Source organism: Etheostoma cragini, chromosome 4, assembly GCF_013103735.1.
Source record: "Etheostoma cragini isolate CJK2018 chromosome 4, CSU_Ecrag_1.0, whole genome shotgun sequence".
Taxonomy (NCBI): domain Eukaryota; kingdom Metazoa; phylum Chordata; class Actinopteri; order Perciformes; family Percidae; genus Etheostoma; species Etheostoma cragini.
The window spans coordinates 22,278,593-22,298,619 of NC_048410.1; the positions used below are offsets into that span (position 1 = coordinate 22,278,593).

At 39.0% G+C, this 20,027-nt stretch overlaps 1 protein-coding gene across 1 annotated transcript in view; it reads right to left on the reverse strand.

The window, feature by feature from the left end:
- LOC117943019 (metabotropic glutamate receptor 4-like) overlaps window positions 1–20,027 on the reverse strand; it is a 144,285-nt gene that overhangs the window by 71,304 nt on the left and 52,954 nt on the right. The window contains exon 2 of the mRNA XM_034868884.1: window positions 6,336–6,552. Coding sequence (XP_034724775.1) covers window positions 6,336–6,552 — 217 coding nt within the window. The remainder of the gene's footprint in view (window positions 1–6,335; window positions 6,553–20,027) is intronic.

Consider the following 20,027-nt stretch of genomic DNA (forward strand, 5'->3'; position numbering starts at 1 on the left):
TTGTTTCTTGTACTTAAATATGTAACTTTACGGTTTCTTCTTCCCTATCATATTTATAATGTATGATTTGCAAAATACCTACAGTATATAGCCTACATCACATATGTTATGTAAGTGTATTTTGCAAATACCAATCATTTAGAAATGATAGATACACCGAGGCTGCCTAATCTATGGTCCAGGGTGACCAGACGTCCTCGGATTTAGGGGAAAGTCCCCGTTTTCGGTTGTCTGTCCCTGACCAAATACAGAAGAAAAAAACTACCTCTGTCCCTGTTCTGTTTTTAAAGAAACAACATTAGGTTTTTCAATCAGATTGATAGTCAAACTGGAAACGTCCCAGTTTTTCTCCCTTTTTGGGAATTGTGTTCCCAGTTTTGATCTCGGACGTCTGGTGAATTTATATCATATCAGAATATTCTATTACTGTTAAGCCCACTATGAATATTAAAATACGCCTAACCATGTGTCCTGTTTCATAGCTAAAAAAAACCCATGAAAATCAGTTTTGTATTCAGTGAGATTGATTAATTTAACGCGCTGACAGCTCATTTCACCTGCCAAACACATTACACTGAGTGGAGCGGGTGACCGGTCCAAGATGGCGGCCCCAAGTTTCGTCAGCGCCAATAGGCAGTAGCAGTCGATGCGGCGTCTACCCTTTATTATGTCTATGATACTAACAAGCTCATTGTGGGACTGGCTCTATGGCTGTGATTCTGCACCAAAGCTGAATTTTGGTAAAAAAGAGATTTCAGATATGGTATTAGCGGACCACTTATGTCTATATAAAAGAGACTTCAGATACAGTATTAGGGGACCACTAAGGTCTATATAAAAGAGACTTCAGATACAGTATTAGGGGAACACTAAGGTCTATATAAAAGAGACTTCAGATACAGTATTAGGGGACCGCTAAGGTCTATATAAAAGAGACTTCAGGTACAGTATTAGGGGACCACCAAGGTCTATATAAAATAGACTTCAGATATGATAATAGGGGACCACTAAGGTCTATATAAAAAAGACTTCAGATAAAGTATTAGGGGACCACTAAGGTCTACATAAAAGAGACTTCAGATACAGTATAAGCGGACCACCAAGGTCTATATAAAGGAGACTTCAGATATGGTAATAGGGGAGCACTAAGGTCTATATAAAAGAGACTTCAGATATGGTATTAGGGGAACATGTCATGGGACATTTAAATGAAAAGTCTTAATATATTGAATGACAGTCTGAATATCTGTATTCATTGCAGTGTTGTACTGAACTGTATTATAGTGAGAGGTGGGGTGGGCAAAGTTGAATTAACTCCTGTCAGACAGTGTCGACCAAAACTAAACATTGTAATCTTCCAAATTATATAGCTGCACCTATGTGTATACGTCATGCTATTACGTATGAGCTTGTTTAAGGTGTTTGGGTGAAGAATTCAGGAGATGCCAGAAAGGGAAGAAGAAAATGAAAATTACTACTTAAGAGAAAGAAACAACATTAGGAGCAAATATTGTCCAACATCAATAAATTTAGTTTGAAGGTGTGTAAGAGATTTTTTTTTTTCAGTAGCTTGACAGTTATGTAATATCGAAATGCCAATATAGCCTGCATTTGTATAAACATATATACTTGATATTTGCTATGACAGTAAAAATGAAATATATCAATGAAAAACCTTAGTTTGGCTAAGCTAATAATTGCTTAGGTGTGTGAGCTTTCGTTCTTGATACATGTAAAATCAGTCAGGAGATTTTGTTTCCTATTAACACACTTACACAGCCATTATTGACACATCAAAAATAGCCAACCCCAGTATTTACTTTAAAGTATTTATTAAGTTACGTCATTACAAATATAACTTGTAATATCAATAAGCATATTATTTAAATCCTTTAAATAACCACATTATTATATTGTAGTTGATGATATCAGGGTCTAAACAGGTTCATATCAAACCTTTATAATACTGAATACAATAAGCCTTGTCCAATGATGATGAAAGGAAGCTGTTTAGGACGTGCTTAATGGAAGATGAAAAACTCCTATCCATCTGACAAAAGTAATATTGATATGTTCTGATAAAGAGAAGCTGTATGGATAGTTACAGAATTTTAATTCAGATTAGTTGCACGAGCTGTCCAATTTACATCATTTACTTATGTTGTCTAATTGGAATTTTTTCCTTCTCAACAGATGAGAAAGGCAAAGGCAGGTTTGAGTAGCATTTATAATCCAATCCTTTATCCATCCTACCTTGTTAACACTTTTAAATTAGACCATTTTCAAATTGTCCAAAGCATGAAGCTATTACACACCTAAATTAAGTTCCTTACAACCACTCCTATTCCACAAACATGTAATTTGTTGCTTTTAATCATTCTTGTACCGTAAATTGATTATCTCCTGTTGCTAAGTGCAATGTGAAACCTAGCAAATTTCATTTAAGCTCCACTTTTAGGCATGTAACAACAAAGCAGCCGATTGGAGTGATTGGAGTGTGAAGATGTGGTATTAATCTATTTCAGTCAGTATTCTCTTTTATGTCTTTTAAAAAAAAAAAAAAAATATTCATATACTGAATTAGCTTAGCACCCACCAACCTTATCTGTACAAATTCACATCGCTTTTTGTGGCCAAAGGGACACATTCCCGGGGTACTTTAGAATAAATTAAGCTGCAGCATCACCCGTAACCTCCCCCACACCCTAATCCATTGCTTTGGTTTTCTTCTCTCTTGACTGGATTAGTAAAACATAGTTCCTCTAATATTCTTGATTTTAACATTTACTAATGTACATTTACATTGAAAATGCTTCCGTATGGGAAACTGCCATCATGTGTATTTATCTTCAAGTTTAAGTACAGCATGATGAAAGGTTACTATTTCTACAGGGTACTGTATCTAATACTACAAATCAAAGATCGAGCAGCAGTACTTGCTTAAGGAAATTGGCTTTTACAACATATGTGTATTACTAGAGACATGTTATATTTTATATAACCACTATTTCACTGACAGGCCGTATAAGTGAAAGAGAGAGAGATAAGGGAGAGAAGATGAGTTACGATCATTCAGCCATTCGCCTTGCCCAATTAAGCAATGACAAGTAATTGTTCAAACAAATTGCAACTGAACATTTCTGAGGCTCTCGGGGGTCATTTGCCTGATGTCAAATAATAAATAAAGACATAACTGGCTGACACACTGCACACGGGTGTGAAAGATTACAAGGCCATATGGATAGAAGCAGGAACATTGCTGAGTGTGCTGTGATCTCTTCCCGGGGTGACTGCAGCCATTTAGAACGCAGATGTTTAAATGTCTCCCTGTTGCCATGTGGGGAGACCTGCTTATCTCTAATCCAATTTCCACAGCCAATTTTCTACATAAATTTACCTTGTATGTGTTTGTCAATATCATTACATATCATAAAAAGACCAAAACCAACAAGTATTGCCTGTGTAGCTTAACGTTTTAGCTGATTTTCTCAGTATTATTTAGCTCCATAAATTGTTGTCTAAAAACCATTAAAAACAAATCAATGAGCCTTTACACTCAGTGAATTATTACCTCATCATAATAACGATGGCCACAGTGATTTATTTCAAGTAAAGGCCACAGACTCCATAGTACTGTTTTTAATACTCATTAGAACCCAAAATATGTATTAATCCGCTAAAAATAGTCCCCAACAAATATACAAATTGTTCCTTTTTAAGTGACATTTACTAAAAACTGCAGTGCCCAGATGATTAAGGAAGCTATAAAGCCTTTAAAAAAAGGAAGCCATACATTTGTGAACTGTTTTTTAAGCACGGCCTAATGGGCTTTGTGGAAGGAAAATCAGAAACAGTTGAGAAACGTAGTGGATTTTGGGGCTTTTCCCAGGATTTGTCGAAAATAAGAAGCAACGCCAGCTTTATTCTTAATAAATTATTCAAAGAAACAACTTCTGATGAACCTAAAAATCATTTCTTTGTATGAATTGATACAGTATGTTTAGGCTCCACCTTCTTCGTGTTTTAATTTCTGTTGCCAGGCTTAACTTCAACCCAGTCTAATATTGTCTGTTCCTTTCGAGATCTAGAAATAAATCAGCCAGGAGCAATGCAGAATTGTTTGTGTTCCCCCTTTTGTCCTCTTCATTTTACATTCCCCACATGCGCTGATTCCTACCAACTCTGTGGCTAATGCTTGTAATCCTCCTCATCAAACAGGGACGGCAGTTACTCCATTAGCAGAGTTTCTCATGTTGATGTCAAGCAGGCCATTGGTTTGCAAGGGAATCTTGTTAGGGTTCTTATTGACATTGTGTTTCATTAACTTGATTAATGGCATGTTCCACAGTAATCAAGATCTCTGCAGAGAGAGAGGCTGTCTGCAGTCAAATATGAGGCTCTCTGGTCTTCTTCTGCCCACACTTGTCAGGCCTCTCCTGTTTGTTTCCAAAGGCTGCACTCAAAAAGAATCTCATATTCATGAATACTATGAATAATAGCAGTGAAAAACCATTATGTAACCCCAAATGACCATTATGAACTTTCCATTTCAGAAACTGTGTGTGTGAGTTTCAGAAAATAGGCCCTCTTAAATTGAAGAAATAAAGCATCTTGTGTCTATACCAGACAGGAATACATCACTTAAAGGTGCTCCTACTAAATTATTTGGTGCTATAAGTGCTCACAGTCCTGATGTTTGCTTTGATTTCTTCACCATTAAAATATAATTACAAGATATAAATTGCCAGGAAAGCCTTCTATTAGTGTGGCATTAAAAAAAAGGTCAAGAAATGTTTTTTGTCTCATACCACTTTTAAAATCCTACACACTGCACTCTAATTTAAATGTATTAAACTGGACAGATTCCAAGTTTAATTAAAAAACATTTAATGAGGACAACATCCACATGCAAAGTTTCACACATCTGATGTTTCCTAAAGTGTTTCTAAAAGGCAAAGATATTTCTTTCTCCAACTCTGTGTACTCTGTGTGCTCTTATATCTTCCTTTAGGAGAGCTCGCATCCTGGGTCAGTACATGAGGGATGAGAAGCTGCTTGCCCTTAAATACCCCAAGAAAGGAAACACTGGAGGCCAGTGACTCCCAGCTCTAGGCAATGTATGCCAGTGAAAAGAGACACAAAAGCAGAGATCAAAAAACCCCACCTGGAATTCAGATTTACCTTTCATCATCAGTTATGTTTGCTAGTGCTCTTAAGGGAGAGAGGCGAAAGCTGAGCTGATGCAACTCCAAGCATGGGGCTGCTGGGTTGCTAGGGATGTTGCTGCCGCGGGAGCTGACTCAGATCATTTGCCTTTTCGGCTTATTTTCTTGGTGCATTTTGCTCAAAACAATGCTATCTGACAAAGTAAGTGTGCAAGTGCAGCAATGAATTACAGCATATACAGTATATTGATTGGTCAATCATGGCATTCTACAGTCTGTTATTTTTGTATAACAGACCGTTGCCATGGATCGTGATCATAGACTCTTGAGGACCATTTTTAAATCAATAAGCAACATCAACGGCAAAGTTAACCGTCCCAACCGGGACGCAGGCGTTTTCAGCGGGTAACCTCTGTATGAAGAGCTCTGTGATAAGCCGTGTGATAAGAGGGATAATGTAGTGCGAGCCAGTTATTATTGCAAATTGATGCAACAATTCAACAGAAAATTCCACATCAGATGCAGCCATCTTGGTTGTTTTGGTGGTGTGACAAAGTCTCAACGGTGCACCTCTTTATGATTTACTTAAGCTAGGTTTAAACTCACCATCACATATTATGCGTAAAGTGCGATGGCTCCACAAGTAAATCATTGAAACCTGCCCAATATGAGATAAACTAATGTGATTGGCCCGGTCCAGCATCTGGCCAACGGAAAATCAGTTTGAACGGGAGGGGGGTGTACCTGCCGTGGCAAATAAAATATTAGCTTGCAGATTTGTCTGGTTGCTAATCGTGGCCAGGACACTCCTGAAAATATCATTTTGTTTTTACAAACAATGAGGCTTCGCTGGATACATAAATACAATTTCATTTAAACTGTGTGTAGGGCTGCAGTGGATCTTATGGAGCTTTAAAGCCATTCACATCATCCTTTACTGTTTCCAGGCCTCTGTTAGTACTGTGATGGTACATATTAATGTTTAATCCTTGACAGTTTGCATGTTCTGGGATCAAATCTAACATTTGACATCAACAATAGATTACTGCTTGCATGTCCTCCAGCTTCACCAATTTTCTACAACGTAGAACATTTGCATTGGCAATATCTTCCCACGCCCGGTGCTCAACATCCAGTAGGCTTACGCTATATGAGGCCAAGTGTACTCACCGTCCTCCCGAGACTTCTGAATGAAAGCATCAACGCCGCTTTCTCCGTAGTTCCCCTCTGAGGCCACTGTAGAGACGTAGTTCCAGTGCATGGATTTGACAATGTCCACCATGGCCTGGGCCTGGTAGGTGTCTGGAGGCACAACACGTGAGAAGAAGTCGTAGCGGGTGTTGTCACTGAGCTCGGGAGCAGTGGAGGCGTAGCTCACCTGGGGAATCTGCACAGAAAAATATTAATATTATTTTTAAGCTTAAAGTAGCATCTTGTGACAATAGTTACAGGAAGGAAGTGAAGATTACAAGGGTGAGGCTTCTTTGTTTTGCACCATTTAACAGCTAGGCAATTCAAAGTTCTTTACATACAACACAAAAGACATTAAGAAACATAATGATATAGAACATAAAAGTAAGACAAGATAGAATTAATCATACGGGAATGAAAGTTACAGTGCAATGCAATATATGAATAAATAGTCCAACATGTAATTGAATAAAAGGCTGCGGCCAACAGAAATCTTTTATGATTTAAAAGAACAGAGTTATTGCACCTTAAGTTTTATTTGGGACTTTGCTCTGGTTATGTGGAGCATAAATGTAAATGCAGCTTCTCCGTGTTTAGGTTCGACTCTGGGGACAGACCTGTCCCAGATCATCTAACAGGTCTGGGCGATGTATAATGGAGCAGCAGATCAGAAATGTATTTTGGGATTAAACCATTTAGAGCTTTCTAGACCAACTGCAGTATTTTAAAAGTAAATTCCAAAAATGTGAGTGATGTTATTCCCAAAAAGAAATGGGACTGAAGGTATTCACTTTGTTGGTCTTAGTGGCGACTTGAGCAGCAGCGTTCTGACTCAGCTGCAGTTGTTTGAATTTTTGTGAAGACCTGTAAAGACAGAGTTAAGAGTAGAGAAAGATAAAAGCATGGGCAGGTTTTTCTAAATCCTGCTGAGTCACAAACCCTCGCATTGCCAGACCGTCTTCCACACCACTGTGAAGGAGGGTCTGGCTGGTCCACACAGCATTGCAGGATGGGAGAAAAACGTGCTCTGGTTCATTGGCATTTCTTTTCACCAATCACAGTCGTCATGTGCGGTGCTAATAACCGTGCAGAGCCACTGTGCCGCTGCAAATAGACTCAGGAAGGAACTTGTTTTGGTGAAACGTGTATGTTCAAAGGTTGTTTTAGTCATCCAACATAAAACTCCAATTGGACAGATAGTCTGGCTAGCTGTCTGGAGTTACCCTGCAGAGATCTGAGGAGCAGTTAACCATAATCCTCAGAAATCCACCAGAGTTTAAATTGCCCATTTTATGAAAAAAAGAAGAGAAAATGCATAATATTCTATTTTCCATTTTGGATTTGGGGTGTTTCTTTTGTGTCTCTGGTGTTTCCACACACATACAAACTTGGAGAAAAAAAACTATCCATGCTGTTTTGAGTGAGATACGGTTTTTGAATTTCCTCTCCCTTCCGTCTCCGGGTGAGCTGTTCAAAATCTCCACGGCTTTCTACGTCGCTAGCCGAGACGAGGTGGCAAACCGTAGCATGCTAGCACTAGCATGCTAGCTCGTTCTCAATGGCAAAACACTGCCACAACACACACTAGTTCACCATAATCTCCAAAAGAACTACTTCCATGTCCCTGTCCTGCAGGTATTCCACAAGTACCCCTTGTTTAGAAGAAGTCTCCATGCTAATCTGGGCTTGTACTGACCAAAGTTGGAGAAAGAGTTATCTAGCTGATATGATCTTACCTAGCTACTGCACATGTGCGACTCCCAACACAGATAGTATAGAAGTGAGATGTCTCACTTTGTTGCTAAAACAAGTGAGATGCCTCACTCTGTTACTAAAACAGAGACTCAAACACATATGCAGCAATGTACAGTACATCAAAAATAAGATGTTTTTTGAAAATAAAGCCATGTAATTCTAGTACAACTTCAAAATGCAATTATGAACATGAAAATGAGCATGATACGGCCACTTTAAAATTACAACACAAAGAAAGCGGAAGGTGACAGACATCCGGCTCAAAAGAGTGACATCCGTTTGAATATACAAAGGCACCGGAGCGGAACGTGGTGGATTTAGACTACTGTCCGAGGGACTACATGACTACTATTAACTAAACTAAATGATCTAGCTTGGTGGTCTATAACTTCAGTGATTAAAGCTGGGCTCTGACTTTTAATTGCGCTTCTTTGGCTCCAAAAGCAAGTATTTCTTTTTCATTTTTGACAATAGAAAAAACACGAGACAAATAAAAACCAGAATTTCAAGGGGAGGTTTCATGACAAGCTTCCTTCCTTTTGAGACTCAAAAACAGAGCTACTGCTCCTGAACCCCCGCCGAGCCTTTGAACACCCAGCCTCAGTACTCCCTGATGCAGCAGCAGGCTGGGCAGCTCGCAAGCTGAGATGATGAGCATGTCACACCCATAAGTAGGGGTCACTTGCTGAACATAAACATGTCTCTTTGCATTTTAGCAAAAGCATGTTTTACACAATACTGTGCTGGATTAGCTGTAGTTTCGGACTTTGATAAAAAGAAAAGATTCACTGCTTCAGGGTACACAGTAGCAGCTTTTATAATAGTAATGCTTTTTAAATGAGAGAACTTGCATCATTGCGGGCTTCGGTTGCTCAAAGTGCTCCAAAGACTTTACTTATGCTGAAGAAAGACAAAGATTACATAAGAAACTTGAATAGAAAAATAAATAGGTCAGCTAAAGCATGAAGCCTGTCTTGAGAGACCATCATTTTACATTTTCTGGTGGTGGTTGTTGTGTTTCAACACAGGGGGCTGTTTCCCCGCATTGCTCTGTGTCAGTTTTTGTAATAGGTGTTCATGTACATTTTTCATCCCTATGGCACACTGTGATTCACCAAACAGACAGCCGGGGTGATTCCTGGTAATGATACACAGTGTGCTTTTGATGAGGAGCTGTCGTCATGTTTTTGTGTCTCGAAACAAAATGAGGTGAAGGTACACTCAGTGAAACATGATCCTAATGATAAACAGCCCTGTTTTCCCTCTGGATGCTTCTTTGCCACATGCAGCATTTCATTATCACAGACAGTAGACCTGTAGGCTGGGACACACACATGCACACCTATGACCCTTGATATTAAACAAGCATGTTCCAAAAAAAGGTAATAAGGTCAAATTTCAAGTCTAGGAGGACAAAATACTCACATTTGGCCTTTCATTAAGCTCTGTGCCGAAACACACAAGCGTATTTCTATTGTGAAGTGAGCCATTAAAACATCTGGAATGTGAGTATTTTGTCTTAAACTTTAACTGTACTGGATGATTTTTGTTTTTAAACATGGTCATTTGATTTGGAGTCTATCACTCCTCTGAGAGTTCCATTGTTTAAGCACAACCTTGTTCTCCTCTCTTGATATCAAACATTTGGCATAAAGACAACCCCCTCCCATAAACATGGACACCATTGGGGTCCAAATCCCTTATTAGGTTGTCAAATCATTACAGATTTTATCGGTACACTTAACAGATACAATCTGTACCTATCCACCCCCTCCCCCCACCACTACCACAGAACAGTAGAAGCAGTTAGGAAAAACCTCCATTTAATATGCAGAACCCTCTGGCAGAACATGGCTCTTGATGGGTGGCCACAAACAGTTGGGGGGAGGGGGGAGGGGGAGGGGGGGGGGAGCGGGAAGAGAGAGAGAGAGAGAGAGAGAGAGAGAGAGAGAGAGAGATACCAACATTTATAAATAAAATTGAAGTGGAGTTTATCTTGACCGGGCACAGAAGGCCTGTGAAACATGAAGTACAAGTACACAAAGAGCAAAAACAGACTAGACAAGAAGAAAAATGCGTGAAGGTGGTTAGTTAGAAGGGAAGCCTGCATGACATTAATGAGTTTGCACACTGTATGCATCATTTGTGAAAGATTTATGGATTTGGGACACAGCTTGTTTCTTTTTTTTGGGGGGTGGATATTTGGACGTAAGTGTGTTATGTGTCGGTTGTTTTCATGAATTCACACCAAAACCAGAAGTGTTATTATGTAAACCTAACTTCCAAGCAGAATCTGGGATAAAGGTGCTGATTTCTCAGACCTATTACATTCAACAAAAAAAGCAAAGAAGACGGGTTTTCCCTCTTTGTTGGTACATGGGGTTTGTTTGTGGTATATTCAGTCTATTCCACCGCAGCCTTATCCACAATGTATTCATGAAGACAGGTAAGAGGTCAGAGTCCCTGAGGTAATTCACTTCAGTACCGGCACCTGAAGATGATTCCCTGAGAGAGCCTCAGCAGGGGGAAAAACATGAAATAATGATATGGAAAACAAAATCGTGGAACTAAGTGTATTCATGGAGTGGAATTTCTAAGAGCTTCCCTAACACCGTACATACTACTGATTTAGGTTGTTAATGGAATAAAGAGAAAAAACTTCATGTAACTAAAAGGCTGCTTGCATTTTCAATACAACTAGTTCTCAGTGAAAATTAACACACAATATGAATGTGTACCTGTAATTGGAGTTATTGTTTTTTTTTTTACATTATTGCAACTAAGAATGGTTCTACAAATTAAAGCCTTGTTTTGTTTTGCTAGATGTGTTGCTTTATCACACTTTAACCTTTCCCTCCCGTATTAGGCAACACATGGACCTGCACTGCACTGCACCAAGTGTTTCATCAAGATATACCAGAAACCAGGTAGGGTTGTCTGCTGGAAACGGAATAACTATGTGCCATTAAGGTCTAGAGAGCATCTTGTTATCTACCTTGTATCTGAAATGAACAAAAGTGCATTATTTCGAAGGAAATCTATCAACAGAAACTTAATCAAAGATGAGAGTGAACAACTTTGTGTCCCTGCCTGGCATGTGCCTTTCTCAGCTATGACACCCAGCAGTCTAGGCTGAGGACTCAGCAGAGTGAAAAGCTGTTTAATTGTTCTGACTATTAGCACGTACGCCTTTGGGCCAAAAATAGCAGATTTCTGTAACACTGCATCAGTTTCTGTGAAGGTGACAAGTTGATGTATGCTGAGGGAGATGTGAAAATGTTCCATCTTGACCAGAATATTGCATGATCTCACTTATCAACCATCAGTTTGTGAATGCAGGGGGAAAATACTTATTTTTATAAAAATAGGTGATGGAACATGAGCCTTTCAATGAGAATCACACCAAGTGGTGCGTGCTATAATGACTATTTGACTGTATAAAAAATAGCTCTTACTGTAGCACCTGTCTCTGCTTGTTATCACCTTTGAGTGTCAGAACTTCACAATAACACAAATAACTCACATAACCATATGCGATGCCCTTTGGTGTGTTGGCTTTCTAAGTGTTTCTATATTGAGGAACTGTGTCTTAACGTGTGCCTCCTGTTTGCAGGTTACTAATTAGAGCAACAGCTCATCTAGGTCTGGGGTGCTGAGCCCAATTGAGCTGCAGTATCCTCTGTCTCTCTTGACTGCTCTGGCTGTACTCACAGGCACGCCAAGGCTTGGTTGTGTTGTCCTAGGTTTGCTTTTTTTCGGAGATTACACTTTATCACCAACATACACACTCCCCTATTTCACTCATGCACAGCCTACACCGCTGACGCTACTGATTTCCACATCCCATTCTGTATATAGTAAATTCTGTCTAACTTGGTTCAACTTGGTTTTACAAAGCATGGTTTAAACATTTAATGTGGTGATGTCCCCTCTATGTTTTGACCACCTGAGCCAGGTCATGAAGTCATACAACAATCTGTTACCTGAATCTGTGTGGCGATGCATGGATATTAAAGCGTAACCTTTGCCTAAATGCAACCCAGGGTGTTTTTGTGAATTAACCCGAGTCAAACTTTAGTATAAAAGCCTATTTTGGACCAATGCACACAGGTACTTGAACCAGCAACCCTCCAGATCCCAACCCAACACCCCACTGACTGAGCCACCTCTGTTATGCTACGCTGTTGATATCAGGACATTTAATAGTAACATTATCAAATGTCCTAACCAGCTTAGGTCCTAAATCCTATTAGTCAGCATAGACATTTTGTGGAATACCATTTTCTTTTTCCAGAATTATTTAAGACTTTTAAGTGACCACATGTATCTCAACTGCTGTTTGCTTTGTTGAGCATCCTGTTGAGATGAGGAGCAACTTAATGATGATAGTGCTCGGTCCTGAGGTGTAGATGCAGTATTTGTTTGTGCAAATGATGCTAGCATGCAAAAGAGCTGACTATATTTGCATCTGTAATTCAGACACCTGACAGATCCTTGTAACCTGCAGTGCAGTCCAAATGCAGAGCATCTGCTTCAATCAAGTTGTATATGGAAAACATGGAAGGGTAAACAGTTTATCCTCACTACTTGGCAATCTCATTCCACCCCAGAGGAAGGCCGTTTTAAAAACGTAGCATGAGCTAAGCCAAGCTGATCCTGTAAGACCAAACCATATGACAACAGAAATATACTGTATCTGCAAACTCAATGCCTGTAATACAATTGTGCCAGTCTGAAAAAAAGAAAATCACTCTAATTCCTATAATTACACTAAACGTAAAAAACAAAACAATTGTTTCACACTGTTCCACTGACTTACAGGTGGTGTAACGTGTATAGATATTCAGCTTTGCCAAAGTCTTATGTGGGAGGAGATTCATTCAACATTTTGTTGGTCCACAGGACACCTTTAATCAGAAATAACTGTTCATGCATTGGAAAAGTTTCAAAGCAAGGGCTCTGGGAACTCATTATCAATTTTCATACTCCAAACAAGAATTGATTTATTGAGAAATTAATCTGCAAATTATTCAGTAATAAAAAATAATTGTCAATTGCAGCCCTAAGTTTGATTATCTCCACATTTGTAAAGTTCATTGTAGCAGCAGTTATGATGAGAACACTGATACAATGTCCAATATCAGCATAAAGCAAGTTTCCGTCTTTAAAAAATCCACACTTGACTATGGAGATATCTTTTATTCTCATGCTGCAGACTCTACCTCTCAATGACTCCATTATCATTGTGCTTTGCCTTTCATTACAGGAGACAAATACGGTATTTGTCACTGTGTAATGTATAAAATAGTAGACTTGTTTTCACTATCAACATGAAGAGAACAACTTTCTATTTCTATTCTATTTATTATTGAAGGTCTCCTGCTGAAGCTGCCTCATAATATTACTTCCATTCTCAAATTTAAAACGGCTCTCTGAGGACTGTTCAACTCGAGTTACCCCTGATTCTTCCTCTACTTTGCACACTGTATATTGAACTAATTAAAAAGAATTTAACAAAAAACAACTTCTATCCATCTTGACTTTGATAGTCCCTCATGATGTATGAAGCCTCAAAAAGATCTTGTTCTCAATGTGACTGATTAAATAAAGATTAAATAGATTACTAGATAACTTATGTTGGTTTTTAGTTTAATCATGTAGCCTACTATGTAATGGCTAAGACTAAATATAAGGTTCATGATAGGCATCTCTTTATAACAAAATGAAAATTACTCTTATATTACTCGGCGGCGAGATTACCCACCAGCGTTCTCTTCAGATAAGCCAATGATTTACAAGCGGTAACATGAAAACATTTAGGGGAAAACCTGGGGACGTGTTTATACCCAAATGGCAATGCCTGAAGGCAATTTCACCAACAATATCTGTTGCATTTTGCAATTCTGCCTGCTGTCTTTAGACAAGTCATGATTATAATACACCAAAAACATCTGTGGGGCTCCAAAGTCTGCACAGTTCAAGGTCTGCGTTTGCACTCCGTGAACAGTTGGTTTTGAGCTACAGAACAGCAGAGCTCACACTTCAAAAAAGCTCCTCAGTTGGCTGCAGTACGGCAAAGGCTGCATTATACCTAAGTGGGCAAAACAGCAGTGTGCTCACTATTCAGGCAGAGATAATGTCTTCAGTTTTATGCTTCAGCTTCATGCAGATTAAATTTACTGAAATTACAGCATCTAATTTATGTTGTTTAACTATATAATGGCCACTTACAGCAGGAATAAAATCTGCAATTAAAACCACAATAATGTTGTTTTCATGAATGCTCGGCATCTGCACAGACAGACAATAGAGACACACTGAGTCATTATATTCACATAGCTTCTTAATTCAATTTGAGGCCTGAAAAGAAGTTTGGATCTGGACAACGACTGCAAAAATAAAGACAAGTTGTTTAAATTTTGCAGCAAGGGACGCGGGTGAACACTTTGAGTAAAACGAACCACTTCAGTATCCAGGCTTTCTCCTTAATTGCTATCAGCTGCTGTTGACACTTAGGGGAGATTAAAGTTTCACTTTGTTACTGTCAGGGTAAGTGGAGCAGCAAATAGACGAGCCTCCTGAATAGAAAACCAATTCCTGCATTGTGATTTAACAAAAAAGATTCTGACTGCTGTGGGAATGAACAGCAATACACTGAACACAATGGGGACATTTGGCTGTGATTCAGACCGATGTAATATATTGTAAAGTACCTTTATAGAAGTGGAAATAACTTAATTAGCTTTATTATATACTTGGACTTTAACAAAGGTGACTGTATTCATATGTCCGTTTTGATTGACTGCATAGTTATAATAATTGAGCTTGAAATGTAAACTGTGAGCAGACATAATGCTACGTTTACACGTGGGCAGTTATTTTCATATACAGACATTTTAACCTCTCCGGTTTCAAAAAATAACATTTTGCAGAGCTGTCAGTTTTCAGAAAAGTGTTCATTTAAGCGTGTCCGTGTCAATGCCGTCAAGAGCACCCCAAACCTGTAGGCGGCAGTGTAACAAGAAGCTCAAGCCCAAATTAGCCAATCAGAATCCTGAAAATAGCAACAGCAACGCATCACTTCCTCTCTCTTTTCTTCCTCACTTCCTCGGCTGCCTAAACCTCCGGTTGTTTCAGTTTACTTGAAACCGTAAAAAGAAATATTTCAAAAAACTCCACTCTGGCCAGAGTTTTTAGAAAGAATCGTTTTCACAGGCAAATTCTCTGTTTGCGTGTAAACGAAGGGCACAAACGAAGGGGAATGTCTCAGTTTAACAAAATAACCATGTACGTGTACACAGACCCTAAATCCAGTGCAGTCAGATCCAGCTGCTCAATGTGACCATGCAGTCCACTGTCAAATCCAAGGAAATCCAAAGAAACTCCAAGAGGCTGCCAATAAAATGTCTGAGCACGCTTTAGACCTTTTCACAACATTTCCATCTCTCCGATCTAACCTTTAATATTTTGACATTGAAATTGAGAGAGGAATTCAAAGCCAATAACATTGAGCTCATCCTGGTTTGTCTTCCGCTGATACTGACATCACTCCTGCTTCAATCATGCAGATCACTCTGGGGAACCAAAGTCTCTCCGCTGCCTACCTCAGCTCTACTGAAGGGATAGTCCCTTTTCAGTTCAAAAGGTTCAACTGAGCTGAACTTGCTGCTGATGTGACCGTTAAGGATGGAGCACGATGAAGATGTTGCTTCGAGAGGTTTGTCCTGAAACCTGGATAAAAACATCTAAATCAGTGATGTCATAAAGTTAGAGTCAGAAATAATGTACAGCTGCCTTGATTTCTGAAATATTCTACAGCAGAAGTATACAATCAACTTAAACCAATTCAAAGGCAGGGTGGGTAATCTTGCAAAGCTAGCCAGATTTGAAAGTAGCATCTCCTTGCAGCTACACTACAGCAACTACAGATGATCAATCGTTTACTCTCCGTTTACTCGTTTTACTATTTTTCCGAGCCCATTTGTTAATTACTGCTGACTGGGTGTAAAGAACATTTCAAACAATATATTTAAAAATTGCATCTTAACCAACAAGCCTAGTTCATTCGAACTTCAAGTCATAATGTGTTGTGTGTAATGTATTTTCCCCAAAAGATAACTGTTTGGTTAAATAAAAACATATCTGTTGATGGTACAATGCAGAGAACAGTGTTAACCAATGTAAAGGTAGTGTGTAACTAAGCACATCAAGTACAATTTTGGGGTACTTGTACCTTAGTTAAGTATTTCCATTTTATGCTACTTTATACTTCCAGTCCAGTACATTTAGGGATGCACCAACGCAACTTTTTCGGTCCTGAAACAGAAACCAATAACTGGGCTTTGGGCATTGGCCGGCTGATCCGATTCCAGTGTAAGGAAGGGACTGGCAGCCTTTTATTACGTGTAAGGCAACATCACTATGAGGTGCACCTGAAGGCATCATGAGTTTGTGTGGGGACCAACACCATGAAGTCCCATTACAGCCCAAACGCTGTACCCTGACTTGTTTGTTTGTGCAGGTGCAGGCAACCGGTAAGCATAGACACAATGTAACTATACCCCATGTCTTTAGCTACATGCTACCTGTCAGTGAGATACGCTCTTTTGTCCGTTTTTTTCGGACACACACAACTATAGGCGGGGGTGGAGAGAAAATTCACATAACATAAACATATAATTGAACTTAATAGATTGGCCCCATTGTCACACATACTTGATTCAGCTATTTTGCACAGCATCGGCCAGATTTCAGATTTCAGTATCTTATCGGTGCATCGCTAACTACATTTTGGAAGCCAATAATATATTTTTTATTTCACTATACAGTATTTATTTGACTACTTTAGTTACTAGTTACTTTGCAGGTCAGATTATTCATACAAAATATAAATAAACTAATACGTTATGATGATTAAGCTACTCTGCAGTATATAAAGCACTTCAAATTACCCCACCTTTAGTAGGTGCAACATTAGTGATGCTTACACACAGATGTATATATAGATTTGATGCCAATATGTATGCACTTTTAAATAAGTAAGATTTTGAATGCAAGCCTTTTTACTTGTAAGAGTGTTTTTACACTGTGGTATTGCTACTTTTTCTAAGTAAAGTATTGGCATATGTCGTCTACCACTAGCAGAAGGTTAGTTTGACTGTCACACATGAGCAAAACAAATAGATAAAGTACAATATTACCTTGGTATGTGAGTGTTTCTGTTTGCACGTCTGTTTTGTGGTGAAGGACTTTCTACTTATTGATTTTTTTGATGGACCTCTGCTTTGCATGCTCAGATTAGCTCTACAAATTGTCATCCCTTTGATTTTGTCTAGAATTGATGAGACAAATGACCTTACTGAGCAGAGCTTCGTGTTTGACCTGAGATTGATTCAAAAATGTTACTCACATTAGCCTGCAAACTAAAAACATTGGCCGAGCTATTGTTAGTAATCCACATTGCTTCAGTGCTTGTTAGAGCCTATTGGACAAATGCCAGGAATTGCTTTAAAAGTTCCTACAGGAAAAATCTGCTTTGTGGTGCAGGAAAAGCTGAACTTTGAGAACTTGTAAATGGGATTTAAACCTGTGGCAAAACCTCACAGACCTCTTAATGAGCTGTTCAATTCTTCCGGCGTAGGAAGGAGGAAGTCAATTAACCCTATTAATGATGACGGATAAATCAAGTTGTCACAGTGCAGTGACATTTAACTTTGCTTACTGTTTCAGACTGTAAGTGAATGTTGTTTCTGTTTATGACAGTCAGTAATAAGGTATCAGTGCAACAACACACAGTATGTACACTTCAGGTCCCAGAGGTGTCTATAGCCCCCCTGTCTCATCATAGCTCTTTTTGGAGTACCTTGTGTTGCCTACAGTTTGAACAACTCTCAGTGTGACTTTCTGGCTTTCTGTATGTTGCTCACACGCAGCCTAATCCTTCTGAAATGGACAGATGTCATCCCTCCGTCCCACACGCTGTGGCTCAGGAGCACCTTGTCTCACATGAAGTTGGAAAAAATAAGACATACACTAAAAGGGTCACCTGGCAAATTCTTTAAAATCTGGCAACCCTTTTTGAGTTATGTGAAAGAGAAATCAGGGCTGCATGAAACAGTCTAATTAGGACAACCTGGCTTCACTTTATCTAGGTGACAGCCCACCTGGATTTTACTCTGTGTGTCCTGTACTCTTCTAATATATCTTAACTTTGTTATGAGTGTTTCTGTATGTCTTTGTTCTTCTGTGAAAAAAGATGAATAGACAAAGTTTTAAAAAAGTGTTGTGTACAGGGTTTGAAAGCCATTACATGCAGGTACTTTTGTTTCTCTTTTAAATGTTCTTGTGCATCCTTAGATAACTTGTACATTTAAAGCTAGGGTGTGAAACTATTACATATACTAAATGAGTATTTGTAACATTCAAGCCATTGCCAAACAATTTTTGCAGAATGCTTATTAAGCCTATCCCCGCCAGCTAACTACGACGGAATATTAATCGTTTATTAGCTCAACTGAATGGCTACACCACCGAAGCTTAAGTTACCCACAATCCATCAGGTGTATCTCAGTTACGGATCTAGTAGTAGCCCAAAATACATAACAATTTTTATTCTGTTTTTATCGCTATTTCAAAAAACCAACAGTTTAATTGCATTAAATTGTAAATTGTATAATGTTATGCAATGTTTTCATAATTTGCAAAGCAATTTATGTTCTAATCATTGCACGTTATGTTCTTTTTGCAATAAAGATATTAATAAAATCAGAAAACACTCAGTTTTCATTTGTTATTTATTGAAAGCACACAGGAGAATGCAAAATAGGCTTCACCATGTGGTTATTACATTAAGACTATTTATTAAGACATCAGAAAACACGCTGTATCGGGATGTTTATTGTTATTAAGATATAAAACACGTATCAGGATGGAAGATTATGGCCACATCACCCAGTCCTAACTCTACAACGTTTGCGACCCATTAGCAATCCACGACGTGTCATCAACCAACTTAGCTCCCTGTTTACAGTTCTTCACAGTTTAGCTCCTTATTCTGGCTCTCTGATTGGGTATGTGTGTTGGTTATTGGTTATTTGGCTCGGGAAAGGGAAGTTTGGGGTGCCCTACTGGAGCTGCTGCCCCTGCAACCCGATACCGGATAAGCGGCTGAAGATGGATGATTGGTTAAACAGTATGTCAGTCTACCTTTATCACCCAATACCATGACAAGTATAAAGATATGAAGATCAAAACTCTGCAGGGTCAATCCGGACAGCTAGCATGACTGTGTGTCCAATCCGAGATTGCTGTTGCACATTACTAACACCTCACCACTTTGGAAAAAACACCTATTATTAATAATGAAAGCAAGAATGCAATGTGAGGTGGTACATTCTCAAAGTCCAAACTCTCAGGTCCCTTCGGATATCCAAGATGCTCCAAGGTTTTTGGAAGCATTTTTCATCTGTGCTAAACATAGCACCCCCCATCTGCTAAAGACCTTATGACAGTGTGTGAGAAATCGACTCCGTGCCATCTGGGTCTCTATCTCTCTGCTTTCCTCTTTGTTTGCACCAAGGATGGCAACTCTAGTGACCTTTTATTCAAGCTGTTTGTAGAAAACATAACCGAGTCTATAGATGACACATAAGACGGCTGAAACAAACAACTTCACACTCTGTGGTGCAGGCGAGGACAGATATCCCAAAAGCTGTACAGCATCAAGCCTATCTGTAATCAGTGATGTGAACACACAACACAGTGGGGGAGCTGCTCCAATTTCTTGAGACAACAGGATGTCTCCAATCTCAAAACAGAGGATGTTTCTCTAGCACCATTTTTGGCAGCTCAGTGTGTCACAGTCAGTTCAAGTCCAGTCGTAGAGATCCATCATTGAAAGCATCCTTACACCATCCA